General features: G+C 46.4%; 1 protein-coding gene across 3 annotated transcripts in view; it reads right to left on the reverse strand.

Annotated features, from left to right (window-relative positions):
* The window catches only part of ATP8B3 (ATPase phospholipid transporting 8B3), a 937871-nt gene that overhangs the window by 302476 nt on the left and 617805 nt on the right, over positions 1-17590 (reverse strand). For all 3 annotated transcript variants that reach the window (XM_063915843.1, XM_063915834.1, XM_063915853.1), the window contains one exon: positions 12723-12962. In XM_063915843.1, coding sequence (XP_063771913.1) covers positions 12723-12962 — 240 coding nt within the window. The remainder of the gene's footprint in view (positions 1-12722; positions 12963-17590) is intronic.

A 17590-nucleotide genomic window follows, 5' to 3' on the forward strand; every position in this document is an offset into this window, starting at 1 on the left:
GTAACACTGCATCCACCTTTGGAAGGTTCGACTGGAACAAACCCACTGTGGTAGAGAAGGCTGTTGTTGCTTTGGCAGCTTCCATCAGAGAAATTTGCCAGTACCCCTTCAGTAAATCTAGCGTAGTTAGATACTGGCTTATTGCTAAGTTTTGTACTAGCTCATCAACCCCGGGCATAGGATAGGAATCAAACCGAGGAACTTTATTTAACTTTCTGAAGTCATTACAGAATCTCAAAGCACCAAAAGGCTTCGGCTCTAAAAAAAAATGGGATTATTCCATTCACTGTTTGACTACTCTATGACCCCCAAGCGCCGCATCACTTCCAGTTCCCGTTTTACTGCTGCCTGTTGGGCCTCAGATATACAATATGGCCTTTGTTTTATCACCCCCCCCCCGGGTGGAGTAACATTGTCATGCTGTATGATTTGAGTTTTCCCCAGGAGGGCAGAGAACACAACCTGGTAATGTGCTACTAAGTTTACCACTTCTTGTTTCTGGCTAGGACTCAAAGTTACTACAGTAGGCACCTAACATTCTGGGGTTTTCATGGCCACTAAAGAGGGATGACTGGCACTTTCCAAGGCTTCAACAAATTCACATGGTAGACTTTTACCTCTTTCCTTCTACCTTCCTGCCGTACCTAGACACAAGTATCAGTACCTTGTTGCCCCTATTGAGAGTCCGGTTGACAGCAGTAACGCCATGACTGCGTTTTTGATCCTGTTGAGCTCTTACCATATGCTTGGTCAGAAGTGGCCCAATTTGCCTTAGACAGCCATTCAATTGGGACACAAACTGAACGATGTTAGGCTCTTGGGATGGGATCAGTACTAAATCCCGCTGGACGGGATCCTGGCGGTCAAAATACCGATGCCAGAATTTCGACCACACAATCCCGACAGGGGTGGCGAGCAGAACGTAGCCCCTTGCGGGCTCGCTTCGCTCGCCACGCTGCATTGCTATGCTCGGCACACTTTTATATTCTCCCTCTATGGGTGTCGTGAACACCCACGGAGGCAGAATATGTCGGGATTGTGCCGGTCGGGGATCCGGCGTCGGTATTTCGACCGTCGGGATTCCATCCGGCGGGATCTTGACCGCATTCCCTTGGGACAATTGCTGCTCCCACCCATCTTTTAATAGATCTAGTATCCCTCTGCGTTGTCTACCATAGAGGAGTTTGAAGGGTCTAAACCCCATACAGTCTCTATATAAAGTCTCTATATAAATAAAGGATAATAATAAAAAAAGAGGTTTGGGGTACCTCTCAAACTGCCAACATTAGCTAAGGTAAGAGTAGGTCCTAATCTCGCTTCTCCTGTGACACTGCCCTTTTCATCATCTGCATAAGGGTTCTGTTAAAGCATTCAACCAAGCCGTCTGTCTGCGGGTGGAAAACCGAAATGGTAATTCTATCCACCTTTAACAGGCGACACAGGTATTTCATTAATTTAGACACAAAAGGGGTACCTTAGTCGGTCAGGACCTCTATTGGTATTCCTAGACGGGTATACAGCATCAAGAACTCCCGGACAATAGTGCTAGATTTCACGTTACATAGTGGTATGGCCTCCGGGTACCCGGTGGAGTAGTCCACTGTCACCAATATATACTGATGCCCATGATCCAATTTTTCTACTGGCCCTATCAGATCTATAAAAATTGGCTCAATAGGCATGGAAATTATAGTCCGGAAAACCAAGGTCGCCCTAAATTCTGTCTGGGGTGCATTCTTTTGGTACACTGGGCATTCCTGACAATAGTTTTTTACTGCAGCATAAATGCCTGGCCAGGAGAACCATAGCTGGATACGCTGGAGAGTTTTCCTCTCCCCTAAATGGCCACCCCATAAATGCATGTGAGCTGCCCTTAATACCAGCTGCTCATGTTTTCGGGGAATCAGCAACTGGTCTACCCTTTTACCTTGCAAATAAGTTACAAGGTAAAACAAATTGTTTTTCACATAAAGTAAGGTACACCTTCAGGTGGTAAAGCAGAGTTTACCTTACCATTTACCACTACCACATTTTAAAAAGTATTGGACAAGTTGCCATTGTTATGTTGATCTCGCCTAAAGTCCTGCAAAGACACTCTTTCGCTAATGTGTCTCAATCTCACTGGCAAGAGAGGGCTTTACAGTCATACAACCTTGGCTTCCAGTAGATCTTGGCCCCTGAGACAGCTTAATCTTTGTCTGTCTGCCAATGTCATGCCAGGTAACAAACTCCTGCAACAGTGGGAAGTCCTGGCCCAGGATAAGTGGATAAGGAGGTTTGGAAGCTACTGTGACTACCATTTTTACTTTAATCACTACCGGCAGGGGCACTCATGGGCATTCTTCTATGTCACCAAGTATACATAGCATCTTTACCAGAAGCACAACCTGGCCAGACCCGGGAAGAACCAGGTTAGCAGAGATGATAGACAATTCATTGCCAGTATCAACCAAGGCCCAGATATTCCAGCCTTCAATCTGTACCATCAGATGAAACGGTAGTTTCAGCTAGGGAAATAATTCCAGGCGCCATACTAAATACAGGTTGTGCTGTTTTCCCTGAGCTGCAATCCACTAGCTCACCCTGCTTTTGGAAGTACCGCTGTGCATGACTGGGCTCTCTGCACTCAAAACATATGACTGGAGACGGGCTGTTTGGTTTAACAATGGGGATCTGGGTATTGGGCTTAGGTACTGGCTGTAACCCTTGCTTGGCTTTATTCAAATTTCCCAGGGTCAGGTACCTCTCAATCACCACTGCTAGCTCCTCAATTGTCTGGGGGTCAGCCTGTGAAGGCCCAGTGTTTTACACCACGGTCTAATACCCGTATACCCTGGTTTAGAGGGTATCCGGACTCCAGGTCGACAACAAAAAGGTCGACACACCTTAGGTCGACACCAATTGGTCGACACACCTTAGGTCGCCACGTACAAAGGGTTGACATGGACAAAAGATCGACAGGAACAAGGTCGACATGGAAAAGGGTCGACATGAGTTCTTTTTTGGAACCTTTTCATCCACGTGGACTACGATTGGAACGGTAATCTGTGCCGAGCGGAGTGAAGGCACCATGACCGAAGCATGGCGAGCGAAGCGAGCCATGCGAGGGGACGCGGTGCACTAATTGGGGTTCCTGGTCACTCTACGAAGAAAACGACACCAAAAAAACATAAAAAACTCATGTCGACCTTTTTCCATGTCGACCTTGTTCTTGTCGACCTTTTGTCCATGTCGACCTAAGGTGCGGCGACCTAAGGTGTGTCGACCAATTGGCGTCGACCTAAGGTGTGTCGACCTTTTTGTTGTCGACCTGGTGTCCCAGACCCGTCTAGAGCCATCACTTCCACTACCCACTGAGAAGAGTTTTTATCTGTCTGTAACCAGGTTTTACTCAGTTTGGCCAATTATGCCAGTTTGACCACTGGAGGCTCAGATGGGTTCAGCTGCAACTCATAATATTCTTGGGCTTTGCTGGGACCCGTCACCCCAATCCTGCTGAGTATAGCTTCCTTCAAGCAAGGATAGGAGCTGACTTCAGACAACTTTAACTCAACATAGGCTCTCTATGACTCCCCTGTGCGATAAGGAGCTAATCTAACCCTTGATTTCTGGTATCAAATATGTCGCCCAAGACTAGTTAACCCTTGCAAAACTACAGCTACATATTCAAAATGGTAAATTATAATATGGTGGTTGTGCCCACTTTCCCAGCGTATTTCATTCACAAATAAATGTTGGGCCAGGCATAATATAAGTGGGTGATATGTAAGAGACCACATTGTGTTGATTTCAGGTGTCAAATTTGTGTCCCAAGACTAGTTAACCCTTGCAAAACTACAGCTACTTATTCAAAATGGCAAAATATGGTGCGTGTGCCCACTTTGCCAGCGTATTTCATGCCCAAAACAGTGTTGGGCCAGGCAAAATACAAGTGGGTGATATGTAAGTGACCACCCTCTGTTGATTTCAGGTGTCAAATTTGTGGCCCAAGACTAGTCAACCCTTGCAAAACTACAGCTACTTATTCAAAATGGCAAAATATGGTGTGTGTGCCCACTTTGCCAGTGTATTTCATGCCCAAACCAGCGTTGGGCCAGGCAAAATACAAGTGGGTCACATGCAAGTGACCACCCTCTGTTGATTTCAGGGGTCAAATTTGTGGCCCAAGACTAGTTAACCCTTGCAAAACTACAGCTACTTATTCAAAATGGTAAAATATGGTGTTTGTGCCCACTTTGCCAGTGTATTTCATGCCCAAAACAGTGTTGGGCCAGACAAAATACAAGTGGGTCACATGCAAGTGACCACTCTCTGTTGATTTCAGGAGTCAAATTTGTGGCCCAAGACTAGTTAACCCTTGCAAAACTACAGCTACTTATTCAAAATGGCAAAATATGGTGTTTGTGCCCACTTTGCCAGTGTATTTCATGCGCAAAACAGCGTTGGGCCAAACAAAATTTAAGTGGGTGATATGTAAGTTGTCAGCGTCCGGAGTCTTACCGGTACGCTGGGGCCGCGGGGCTGGCTTCCTTGGCGTTGTGCGGGCAGCGGCGGAGGTGGGCTGCTGCGCCGGATCAGTGGGCAGCAGTAGCGGAGGTGAGGGGGTCCGCTCGTGGCGGCGGGACGCCGCTACAGCGGGTCGCTCTTGCTGAACCGTTGCTTGGAGACCAGGGGCAGTGAGCAATGTGGCTTTGCAAAAAGGTCTGCATTACTGGGCGCCGCCATGTTGGAGACCAAGTTTTAAGCATAGTTCCTGTTTCTTCCAGCCAATCCAGGGGAAGCTCTCCCTATAAAATGGGTCTGGTTTAGGACAGGGATGCCAGTGCTTCAAGTTACAACCCTGTTGTAGGTGCTTTAGCCTGTGCTCCCATGGATTCCTGCTGTATCTTGGTTCCTCCTGATGCTGCTTGGTCGGTTCTCTGTTGCTGCTGCAGCCCTGCCGTTTCTTGCCTGCTACTGCCTGTGGAAGCGCTCCTGGAAAACCCGGTCCAGTAAGACTCTTTGGGCACAGTCGGCCCCGGGTCTTCTGCCTCGTCTTTCAAGCAACACTCCACAGATCTCCTTCACCAGCCACGCCTTTGTACCACTGACCACAGCCTGTAGATTATCTTCAAGCCTCGTTTTCCAAACCACAGTCCTTGTCTCCAGCCACGTTTTCAACTACCATCCACAGTTCCACAGTTCATCATCTACAGTCTCGTCTTTCAAATCACAGTCCGCAGTTCTTCACCTCCAGCCACGTCTTTAACCATTGTGCTTCAGCCTCAGTTCCCTACCTCAGCCCTGTACATAATAAATACTTTCCATTGACTCTCAAACCCCGCCTACGTTCTTCATTGCTCCGTGTCCCATGCGAAGGAACTATATCCAGCCCCCTCATCTGGTTCATTCACAGCCTGCTACCTCCTCGGGCAAATCTCAGCTGCCGGATCCTCAAACCCTGCCAGACGTGACAGTAAGCACTGGCCAAATGGATTGGACGGGTGATCAGGCCTCAGGAGGGGATTCAACTGCAGATATCTGGTCTCGCTTAAGTAAGCAGGAGGCCACACAATCTCAAATCGTGCAGTTCATGCAGAGTATGTCTGAACGTCTCGATTCTCTCTGTGTTGCCATGACGGCACCTCAAGTATCTACAGCTGCTCCCACATTGGCACCTCCGGTCCTGCTTCCTCCTGTACCAGTACCACTTCCACGTTTGCATTTGCCATCTCCCAGTAAATTTGATGGGAATCCAAAACAATGCCGCGGGTTTCTTAACCAGTGCGAAATCCAGTTCGAACTACAGTCGGCCAACTTCCCATCAGCACGAACCAAAGTAGCCTATATAATTTCTTTACTTACCGGGCAAGCGTTGGAATGGGCTTCACCTTTGTGGGAGAGGATGGATCCCATCTTATCTAACTATCCAGAATTCATGGCCACCTTTCGAAGACTCTTCGACGAACCGGGCAGGACTTCTGCCGCCTCATTGGAGATCCTGCGCCTGCGTCAGGGCACGCGTACGGTCAGTCAGTACGTGATCCAGTTTCGCACCCTTTCCTCAGAACTGAACTGGAACGAGGAGGCTCTCATTGCAGCTTTTTGGAGCGGTCTCTCCGAAAAGATCAAAGATGACCTCGCAACTCAGGATGTACCTGATAAGTTGGATAAACTAATTTCTTTATGCAATAAGTTAGATCTGAGATACAGAGAACGCTGTATGGAGAGGTTGCGGTCAGATCGCCCTAAGCCTAGAGTTGTTCTTCCACCAACACCATCATCACCAACTGTGGAAGAACCCATGCAGATTAATCGCTCCCACCTCTCCAATGAAGAACGTCAGAGACGGCGACAAGGGAACCTCTGCCTGTATTGTGGTGCATCTGATCACTTTGTTAAAACTTGCAGTCTACGTCCGGGAAACGCCCGCTCCTAGTTTGTGCTGGAGAGGTCAAGCTAGGAGAATTCTCAGAATTACATACCAAGAAAGAGTCTGTCCTGTTAACCCAATTGGAGCTCCCTTCTTCTTCTCTTCTCATCCCTGCACTACTCGACTCCGGAGCCGCCGAAAGCTTCATTATGTCAGCTCTGGTCAAACGATCTGGAATACAAATGGTTCCTTTGGATCGTACCATTTCTGTTACCGCAGTGGATGGAAGTTATATCCCAGAGGGTATTATATCCTTTCGTACTATTCCTCTCAAGCTGAAGGTCGGAGTTCTCCATTCAGAAAAAATCTCTTTCCTTGTAATTCCTAAAGCCTCTCATGAACTAATCATAGGGTTTCCATGGTTAATCAGACACAATCCCCACATAGATTGGCAAACTATGGATGTTCTCTCTTGGGGACAAGACTGCTTTCAGAACTGTTTACCTTCAGTTAGACCTCTCTGTTCTTCCAACCCTTCCAGCCTTCCTGTGGAGTACCAATCTTTTCAAGATGTTTTCAGTAAGCATGGGGCGGACACCTTGCCCCTGCATCGTACTTGGGATTGTCCCATTGAGCTAGTACCCGGTAAGACTCCTCCCCGAGGTCGAATTTACCCTCTCTCACTTCCCGAGACACAGGCCATGTCGGAGTATATACGGGAGAACTTGGAGAAAGGGTTCATCAGGTCTTCTACATCTCCGGCCGGAGCAGGGTTTTTCTTCGTCAAAAAGAAGGATGGGGGGTTGCGGCCCTGTATTGACTATAGAGGTCTCAATTACATAACAATTAAGAACAGATATCCGTTACCTCTGATTCCAGAACTGTTCGACCGTGTTAAAGGAGCTACTGTATTTACTAAGTTGGACTTACGGGGGGCCTACAATCTTATACGTATTCGCCCAGGGGACGAATGGAAGACGGCATTTAATACCCGCGACGGCCATTACGAATACCTGGTAATGCCTTTTGGCCTATGCAACGCCCCAGCCGTCTTTCAAGAGTTCGTTAACGAAATCTTCAGAGATCTCCTCTATGACTGCTTGGTAGTGTATCTGGATGACATCCTCATTTTTTCTAGGGATCTGAAGACCCACCGTGAACAAGTCAAAGAAGTGTTAACTCGTTTACGAAGGAATCAGTTATTCTGTAAGTTAGAGAAGTGCACCTTTGAAGTACCCACGATTCCATTCCTCGGTTACATTCTTTCAGGGCAGAGGTTACAGATGGACCCTGCTAAAGTCCATGCGATTCAGGATTGGGCACTTCCAGCTACCCTTAAAGGAATTCAACGTTTCCTGGGGTTTGTTAACTTCTACCGAAGATTCATTCAAAATTATTCTTCTGTCATAGCTCCTATAACCGCATTAACTAGGAAGGGAGCTGATCCTGCCAAGTGGTCTCCGGAGGCTTTGGAAACTACTGCCTGTGGAAGCGCTCCTGGAAAACCCGGTCCAGTAAGACTCTTTGGGCACAGTCGGCTCCAGGTCTTCTGCCTCGTCTTTCAAGCCACACTCCACAGATCTCCTTCACCAGCCACGCCATTGTACCACTGACCACAGCCTGCAGATTATTATCTTCAAGCCTTGTTTTCCAAACCACAGTCCACAGTCCTTGTCTCCAGCCACGTTTTCAACTACCATCCACAGTTCCACAGTTCATCATCTACAGTCTCGTCTTTCAAATCACAGTCCGCAGTTCTTCACCTCCAGCCACGTCTTTAACCATTGTGCTTCAGCCTCAGTTCCCTACCTCAGCCCTGTACATAATAAATACTTTCCATTGACTATCAAACCCCGCCTACGTTCTTCATTGCTCCGTGTCCCATGCGAAGGAACTATATCCAGCCCCCTCATCTGGTTCATTCACAGCCTGCTACCTCCTCAGGCAAATATCAGCTGCCGGATCCTCAAACCCTGCCAGACGTGACAGTAGTGACCACCCTCTGTTGATTTCAGGTGTCAAATTTGTGGCCCTAGACTAGTTAACCCTTGCAAAACTAAATTTTTTGAATAAGAAGCTGGAGCTCGAATAAGAAGTGAATAAGAAGTGAATAAGAAGCTGGCTGAATAAGAAGCTAACCTCAGCATCGTCATAATATTGGCCAATTTATGCCAAAAAGCTTGTAAATTATGTATAATTTTATACATATATATATATATATATATATATATATATATATAACACCAGTGAAACAGCTGCACTCGCATATCTTCAATCACAGCCGCTGTGGTGCAAAATCCAGGGTCAAGTCCAGTCCAGACGTAATCCAAAACATATACTTTGTAAAAAGGATGCCCTCACCAGACTTCTCCAGAGTGAACAAAATGAGTCTCTTAATTCCAACAGCGCATACTCACAGGGTCCTGGTCAACGTTTCGGCTCACAGCGGAGCCTTTTTCAAGACCAGATTACCAGAATGCCATCTCCCTTGCACAGATCTTAGCAATGGGGCCATATATACCATCAGAGTAGTCACACCCCCCAATTAGGTAATTAACATCAAATAACGTATAGTCTACTGGTAAAAATCAGTATGAAAGGAGCCAGACACACACAAGACTCATACAGTCATCAATCATCATACATAAGTATAATAGCAAAGCAGCCCTTTGTTACGCGAGACAGGAAGTGCCGCGCGCCGGACAGGAAGTACTGTGCGTGTCACAGCACTGGCGTGCGTTCCACAGGTGGCTGTTTGCTTTTTACAGGTAAACTAAGAGGCTGCTTTGCTATTATACTTATGTATGAATGACTGTATGAGTCTTGTGGGTGTCTGGCTCCTTTCATACTGATTTTTACCATTAGACTATACGTTATTTGATGTTAATTACCTAATTGGGGGGGGGGGGGGGGGGGGTGACTGCTCTGATGGTATGCAGGTTAAGTATCCCTTATCCAAAATTAAAAATCCCAAAGTGTTGGGTCCCCTACTAAGATAATGACATAAATATTATATATATTATTTATAAATATATATATTTAAAGATAATATATATAATACATATGTCATTATCTCAGTAGGGGATCCAAAAATATGGGACTTTTAATTTTGGACAAGGGATACTCAACCTGTATATGGCCCCATTGCTAAGATCTGTGCAAGGAAGATGGCATTCTGGTAATCTGGTCTTGAAAAAGGCTCTGCTGTGAGCCGAAACGTTGACCATGACCCTGTGAGTATGTGCTGTTGGAATTAAAAGACTCATTTTGTTCACTCTGGATTAGTCTGGTGAGTGCATCTTTTTACAGAGTATATATATATATATATATATATACACACACACACACACACACAACACATCTGCTCTCTCGTTTTTGTGTTTTTTGTTCGGGTGCTGGGACCCGGGGCTGGCGGCTGTTTGTCTCCTCTCGCCCCGGCAAGGGGATAGCAGCAGCACTCCTACTGAAAGTACGTAGGAGTCGCTGGTCCTTTCTCTGTGTGTAAGGGTCCACCCGGGTCAAAAATGCCAGGGCTTGGGTCAAGGACCCGGGACTTTGGACCCAGGTTGACCCTTTCACACAGAGAAAGGATCCGGGTTAAACTGGTTTGCCATGGAAAATTCACGGGTCCAAATGCTTGCCCCGGGAATTTCATCTCTTGTGTGAAAGGGGGTACTGACCAGGATTCAACCCTTGCTCCAAAAGCCAAGCTGAAGCCCCGGCTTCTTTCTTTAAGCAGTATTATTTATACTGCACAACAAAAGAATGTGGTAAAATAGTATACACAAATCAAGCAAAAACAAATCATATATAGAAATATAACAAGCACATACATGGCTGGTGCAGAAGGTGTTGACATGAGACAAATGGTAGAAAATACCTGCTCATGAGAGTTTATAATCTAAAGTTCTATATGAATATTATCAAATAAGGTGAGGGCTACTTTATCAGTATGAACAGGTCGGTTTTCAGCGTATACTGGGTATGCAGCTGTGTAGGAGCAGCATAGAGGAGGGTGCTCTGGCTCATCTATGCCACCAGCATACGTAAAACCGTCTCTACCTTATATTCCCCCCTGCAAGACTCACAGAGCAGGCAGTGGTTTTGCCGCCACTGTGCTGTGCCCAGGAACAGGGCCAGCTCCAGGCTTACTAGCACCCTGAGTGAGAAATTTTGAACCCCCCACCCCTTAATGCGCACGTGCTCCTGGGAAAGTGGCCTCGCAATTTTATATTATATCAAACTATAAATATATATATTATCACACACCCTTCTACACACACACATACAATTAGCAGCCTTACACTTAATGCCCACAGTAGTGCACCCTACACATAATGTCCCCAGTATAGTGTCAGATACACATAACGTTCCAATATAGTGTCAGATAAACATGATGTCCCCAGTATAGTACTAGGTACACATAACGTCCCCAGTATAGTGTCAGATACACATAATGTTCCCAGTATAGTGTCAGATACACGTCTCCAGTATAGTGCCAGATACACATAATGCCGCCAACATAGTGCCAGATACACATAAGGTATTTCCCAGTATAGTGCCAAATACACATACTGCCCCCAATAGTGCCAGATACAAGTACTGCCCCTATAGTGCCATATACACATATGCCCCAGCTGTGGTGCTCTGAGGGGAGGAGAGCGCAGCACGCACCTCTCCTGCCTCTCAGTCCGGTCTCCCGTCTTCGGCAGCAGCCATCTCAAATATGGTGCAAATTCATGAGCCAATCAAAGCTCGTGGTCTGTCAGCCAATCAGGAGTCGGAACTATCGATCCGCAAGCTCTAATTGGCTGACAAACCGGCGTCATAGTTGAGATGGCCGGCCGCTCTTAAATACCAAGCACTCCGTGCATCGAACGTGTCTGGAGCCGGAACAGACTGTGAAGAAGCACAAAATAAACTACCCTTCTCAGAAGCCCTTGCTGCTGGGAGTGATAGTTTATTTTGAGACTCTTCACAGTACTGCACATGCAAAATAAACTACTGCTCCTCAAAGCCCTTTCGGGCAGACAGCAAGGAATGCTGGGAGTGGTAGTTTATTTTGAAATTCTTCACAGTACTACTGTAGTGCTGGGTATGGTGCAGCGGTGCAAATAACACTGCCTGCTCTATTACCTGATATGAGGAGGCATATCAGGTAATCATTTCCGATAAATTAATGTGTAAGGGGCCCTACAACAGTGGGTATAATGTGTATGGGACACTAATGCTGTTGGCATAATGTGTATGTGGCACTACAATTGTGGGCATAATGTGTATTGGGCACTTTTACTGTGGGCATAATGTGTATGGGACACTACTACAGTGGGCATAATGTGTATGGGGCACTGCTACTGTGGGCATAATGTGTAAGGGGTACTACTACGGTGGGCATAATGTGAAAGGGGCACTACTATGGTGGGCATAATGTGCAAATGGCACTATAAATGGGCTTTCCCATGAAACCATGCCCCCTTAATTAGCGGGGCACCAAAGTATTTATTTGCTTCCTAAAAAAAAAAAAATGTGGCCTTGGGCCGGCCCTGAGTAAGAATCAAACAAGTTAGCTATTTAACGTGACCTCCTAGTGTCTATAGCTGCTATACTCTTTGTTCAAACACTGATGTGCAAATTGTACTATCTTTACCAGGGGTAGACAACGTGTAGCACTCCAGCTGCTGTAGAACTAGACATCCCAGCATGTTGTATCATAGTTTTAACATGCTCTAGCAGAAAAAGGGCATGTTGGAAGTTGGATTATGGGGTGTAGTATGGTATGTCGGTGGCCGGGCTCCCGGCGACCTGCATACCGGCGCCGGGAGCCCGGCCCCCGGCATACCGACAGCGTGGCGAGCGCAAATGAGCCCTTGCGGGATCGCTGCGCTCGCCACACTGCGGGCACAGTGGCGCGCTGCGCGCCACGCTTTTTATTCTCCCTGCAGGGGGGTCGTGGACCCCCACAAGGGAGAATACCTGTCGGTATGCCGGGTGTCGGGATTCTGGCGCCAGTATACTGTGCGCCGGAATCCCGACATTCGGCAACCTGAAGACCACCCGGATTATGTAGTTCCACAACAACTGGCTTGCAGCAAATGGAAAAATACATCAATACTGGAGCAAAGCACTCACCAGCCCTACTCACCTCTGAATACACTGTGTGGGCAGGCGTTTGATGACACACTTTGCCTCATCACATACTTTGCACCCTCCCACTTTATCATGCAAGTGTCAAGTAACTCCCACTTCTTTTTTAAGTTTGCTTCAACAGCTACATATTTTTGCTTTAATTCTGAAGTCTTAAAAGGTCAGTTTGTCAGGCAACTGCTACTTTATTATAACTTGTATTACTTGGGATAATATACATTTTTACCTCCAGTGTAACAGTCAGGATCACTGCGGTTGCTGTTGTTACTGCAAATGATTGATAATCACAGGTACTACCGGGACCTGTAGTGTTTTGGCATGCCCCATATACCATGAAAAATGATGTTAAGGAAGTTATAATCCCTTTTATAAAACACCATGCAAATATCTTGTAAGTGAAGAGAGAACTGGTTTGCCCCACTTTGTATAATTCAGGCAGTTGCAGGCTCACTTTAGCACAAAAGTCCTGCAAAAAAAACAAAAAAACAAACAGGTCAATGCATAACCTACTCACATATGGAATATCATATCAGAATATATGTGATTTAGATTTAATATAATTGGCATTTCTCTATTCTATAGAGTAGGATGTGCCCTGTTGAATAAGATCTAAGCTGTATCGATGCATTGCATGTAGAACCCAAGAAGAAAAAATAGGATATTAATTACCTACCAGTAAATCCTTTTCTCGCAGTCCGTAGAGGATACTGGGAATCCATTTAGTACCATGGGGTATAGACGGGTCCACTAGGAGCCTTGGGCACTTTAAGAATTTGATAGTGTGAGATGGCTCCTCCCTCTATGCCCCTCCTACCAGACTCAGTCTAGGAAACTGTGCCCGAGGAGACGGACACACTTTGAGAGAAGGATAGATAAGGAAAGTGGCAGAAACAATAGGAAAGCCATGCTAACCAAACTTGATACATGAACAGCAACACCCGAACAAACCAAAATACTTAACCAAGTAACAGTGCAGGAAAAAACGAAGCACCGGGTGGGCGCCCAGTATCCTCTACGGACTATGAGAAAATAGGATTTTAAATTACCTACCAGTAAACCTTTTCTCGTAGTCCGTAGAGGATGCTGGGGTCCATTTTAGCACCATGGGGTATAGACGGTTCCACAGGAGCCTTCGGCACGTTAAGACTTTCAACAGTGTGAACTGGCTCCTCCCTCTATGCCCCTCCTCCAGACCTCAGTATAGATACATTTTCGAGAGAAGAATTTACATTAAACTAGTGGAGAGATTCACACCAGCTCACACCAGCTCACACCATACAAAAAACATGCCGCCTAACATGGCCTTTAACATAACCCATACTAATGTGCATGCACAACGTAACAGCAACCGATGTGAACATCTTAACACAGGAGAACCTGTGTAAAAAGATAAAACGTAATACTGCAGGAAAAATTAGCACTGGGCGGGCGCCCGGCATCCTCTACGGACTACGAGAAAAGGATTTACCAGTAGGTAATTAAAATCATATTTTCTCTTACGTCCTAGAGGATGCTGGGGTCCATTTTAGTACCATGGGGATGTACCAAAGCTCCCAGTACGGGCGGGAAAGTGCTAATGTTCCTGAGAACTGACTGACCAAATTTAAGGTCGTCAGCAGCCAAGGTGTCAAACTTGTAAAACTTAGCAAAGGTGTTTGCACCTGACCAAGTAGCCGCTCGGCAGATTTGCAATGCAGAGACACCCCGGACAGCCGCCCAGGACGAACCCACCTTCCTTGTAGAGTGGGCTTTTACCGAAGTCGGTAACGGCAATCCTGCCGTGGAATGAGCGTGCTGAATGGTACCTCTGATCCAGCGCGCAACAGTCTGCTTAGAAGCAGGACACCCAATCCTGTTGGGGTCATAAAGGACAAACAATGCCTCTGTTTTCCTAATCCGAGCCGTTCTAGCAACATAAGTCCTCAGCGCTCTGACTACATCCAAGGACTTTGAAACGGCTGAGGTGTCAGAAACCACTGGCACCACCACAGGTTGGTCGATATGGAAAGAAGACACAACCTTTGGAAGAAAATGCTGACGCGTCCGCAGTTCAGATCTATCTTCATGAGAAATCAAATAAGGACTCATGTGACAGAGCTCCTAATTCAGACACTCGTCTGCCTGAGGCCAAGGCCAACAGCATGACCACTTTCCAAGTGAGAAACTTCAACTCTACCTCTTGTAGAGGCTCAGACCAGTCCAATTTAAGGAACTGCAACACCACATTAAGATCCCATGGCGCCGCAGGAGGCACAAAGGGAGGTTGGATGTGCAGAACCACCTTCACGAACGTCTGGACCTCAGGAAGGGAAGCCAACTGCTTCTGAAAGAAAATGGACAAGGCCGAAATTTGGACCTTGATCGATCTTAATCTCAAGCCAGCATCCACACCCACCTGTAGAAATAGGAGAAGGCATCCTAATTGAAACTCCACCGCAGGAGACTTCTTGGATTCACACCAAGATACATATTTTCTCCAAATACGATGGTAATGTTTGGACGTTACCCCTTTCCTTGCCAGAATAAGTGTGGGAATGACTTCATTGGGAACACTCTTATGGGCTAGGATCTGGTGCTCAACAGTCATGCCGTCAAACGCAGACCCGGTAAGTCATGATAAACTAACGGTCCCTGCTGAAGCAGGTCCTCGTGAAGAGGAAGAGGCAGAGGATCTTCCAGTAATAACTCCTGAAGATCTGGATACCAAGCCCTCCTTAGCCAGTCTAGAGCAATGAGAATTGCTCGCACCCTTGTTCTTCTGATGATCTTGAGAACTTTTGGTATTAGTGGAAGTGGAGGGAACAGATACACCGACTGGAACACCCACTGGGTCACCAGTGCATCTACTGCTATTGCTTGTGGGTCTCTCGAACTGGAACAATATTTCTGAAGCTTCTTGTTGAGACGTGATGTCATATCTACTTGAGGAATGCCCCAACGACTTGTTACCTCCGCAAAGACCTCTGGGTGGAGGCTCCATTCTCCTGGATGGAGATCGCGTCTGCTGAGGAAGTCTGCTTCCAAGTTGTCCACTCTCGGAATGAAAATTGTCGACAGAGCTTTTGCATGTCTCTCTGCCCAGAGGAGTATTTTCGTCACCTCTGCCATTGCCGCTTTGCTTTTTGTTCCGCCTTGACGGTTTATGTAAGCTACTGCCGTTACATTGTCTGACTGAATCTGTAAAGGACGACCTTGAAGAAGGTTTGCCGCTTGATGAAGGCTGCTGTACACAGCTCTCAATTCCAGAATGTTTATGTGAAGAAGTACTTCTTGACTTGACCATCTTCCTTGGAAGCTTTCCCCTTGCGTGACTGCTCCCCAATCTCAGAGACTTGCATCTGTGGTCACCAGGATCCAGGCATGAATCCCGAACCTGCGCCCCTCCAGGAGATGAGAATTTTGTAACCACCACAGGAGTGAAATTCTGGCTTTCGTCAACAGGATTCTCCTCTGATGCATGTGTAAATGCGATCCGGACCACTTGTCCAGTAGGTCCCACTGGAACACCCTGGCATGGAATTGGCCATATTTTCTGGATTTCCAGAGCCTTTTCCATCATTAGAAATACTTTCTATACTCCGGTGTCCAGTATCATTCCCAGAAATGATAACCTCATCTTCGGTTCCAATTGTGATTTTGGTAGGTTTATGATCCACCCGTGCCGTTGAAGCACCATCAGGGACAGTGCACTGTTCTGCACTAACGTCTCCCTTGAACTCGTAAATGCAATGTGTGGAACTGGTAGTGGCAGTTCAGAACCGCAAACTTCAGATACGATTGTGGAAGGTAAATGGGAACATGCAATTAAGCATCCTTGATGTCCACCTACACCGTAATTTCCTTCTCCTCCAAACTGGAGATTACTGCTCTTCGGGACTCCATTGTGAATTTTAACCTTTTCAGGTAAAGATTCAACGATTTTAGGTTTAAAATCGGTCTGACCAAGCGGTCCGGCTTCGGCACTACAAACAGGCTTGACTAAAACACTGTTTCCTGTTGAAGTACAAGGACTAAGGAAAATCCCTTGTCTCGACATAATTTCTGTATTGCGTCCAGCACTACTGTTCTGTCCTGAACAGAAACTGGTAAGGCTGATTTGAAAAATCGTCATTGGGAAAGAGTTTGAAATTCCAACTTGTAAACTTGAGTCTGTAATATACAAGGATCTAGATCTGAGTAAACCCAGATCTGGCTGAAGAATAGTGGACGGGCCCTCACCCGATAGTACTCCCGCAGGGGAGCCCCAGCGTCATGCTGTGGTTTCAGCAGAAGCAGCTGTGGCTTCTGCTCTTGGGAACCTGATGGTGTTGTAGATTTCTTACCTTTTCCCCGCCCACATCCTGCGAAGGAGGGGGTACCATTTGCTTTCTTTATTGGGCTGAAAGGAGTGCATCATATGAGTATGATATCCTTTCCTAGCCGGAGCAGCTGTAGAAGGCAGAAATTCTGACTTGCCCGATGTAGTCGTTGAAATCATGGCATCCAGCTTGTTTCCAAAGAGGGTCTCACTATTATAAGGGAGTGCCTCAATATTTCTCTGATACCGCATCAATATTCCATTGGCGGATCCATAGAGCTCTGCGCTGAAATCTTCATAGCAGAGAATCTTGACCAATCAAAACAACATCCCTCATAGCCTCAATCAAGAAAACCTTCAGTATTTTATAATATGACCAAGAGTTAGGACTAGGTCAACCTTATTAACTGTGTCTATATTAACTAGCAAGTTGTCTGACCATTTTTCTACAGCGTTACCCACCCACGCACAAGCAATGGTGGGCCTGAGCAACATGCCGTTAGCCATATAAATGGCTTTTAACATTTTCTCTAATTTACGGTCAGCAGGATCCTTTAATGAGGCTGACCCAGGGGCAGGCAACATGATTTTCGTAGACAGCCTAGTAACTAAGGTGTCTACCATAGGGGGTGATTCCCATTTGTGCCTATCATCCTCAGGGAAAGGGTATACTACACGTATCCTTCCAGGAATAGTAGATCTCTGTCTGGGCTTGCCCAGAATTTTTCAAAGCATGCATTCAAGTCCCTTGAAGAAGGAAAAGTCACCACCTGGTGTATATTTAATTTAAAATAATC

The sequence above is a fragment of the Pseudophryne corroboree genome, chromosome 1 (genome assembly GCF_028390025.1).
Source record: "Pseudophryne corroboree isolate aPseCor3 chromosome 1, aPseCor3.hap2, whole genome shotgun sequence".
NCBI lineage: Eukaryota > Metazoa > Chordata > Amphibia > Anura > Myobatrachidae > Pseudophryne > Pseudophryne corroboree.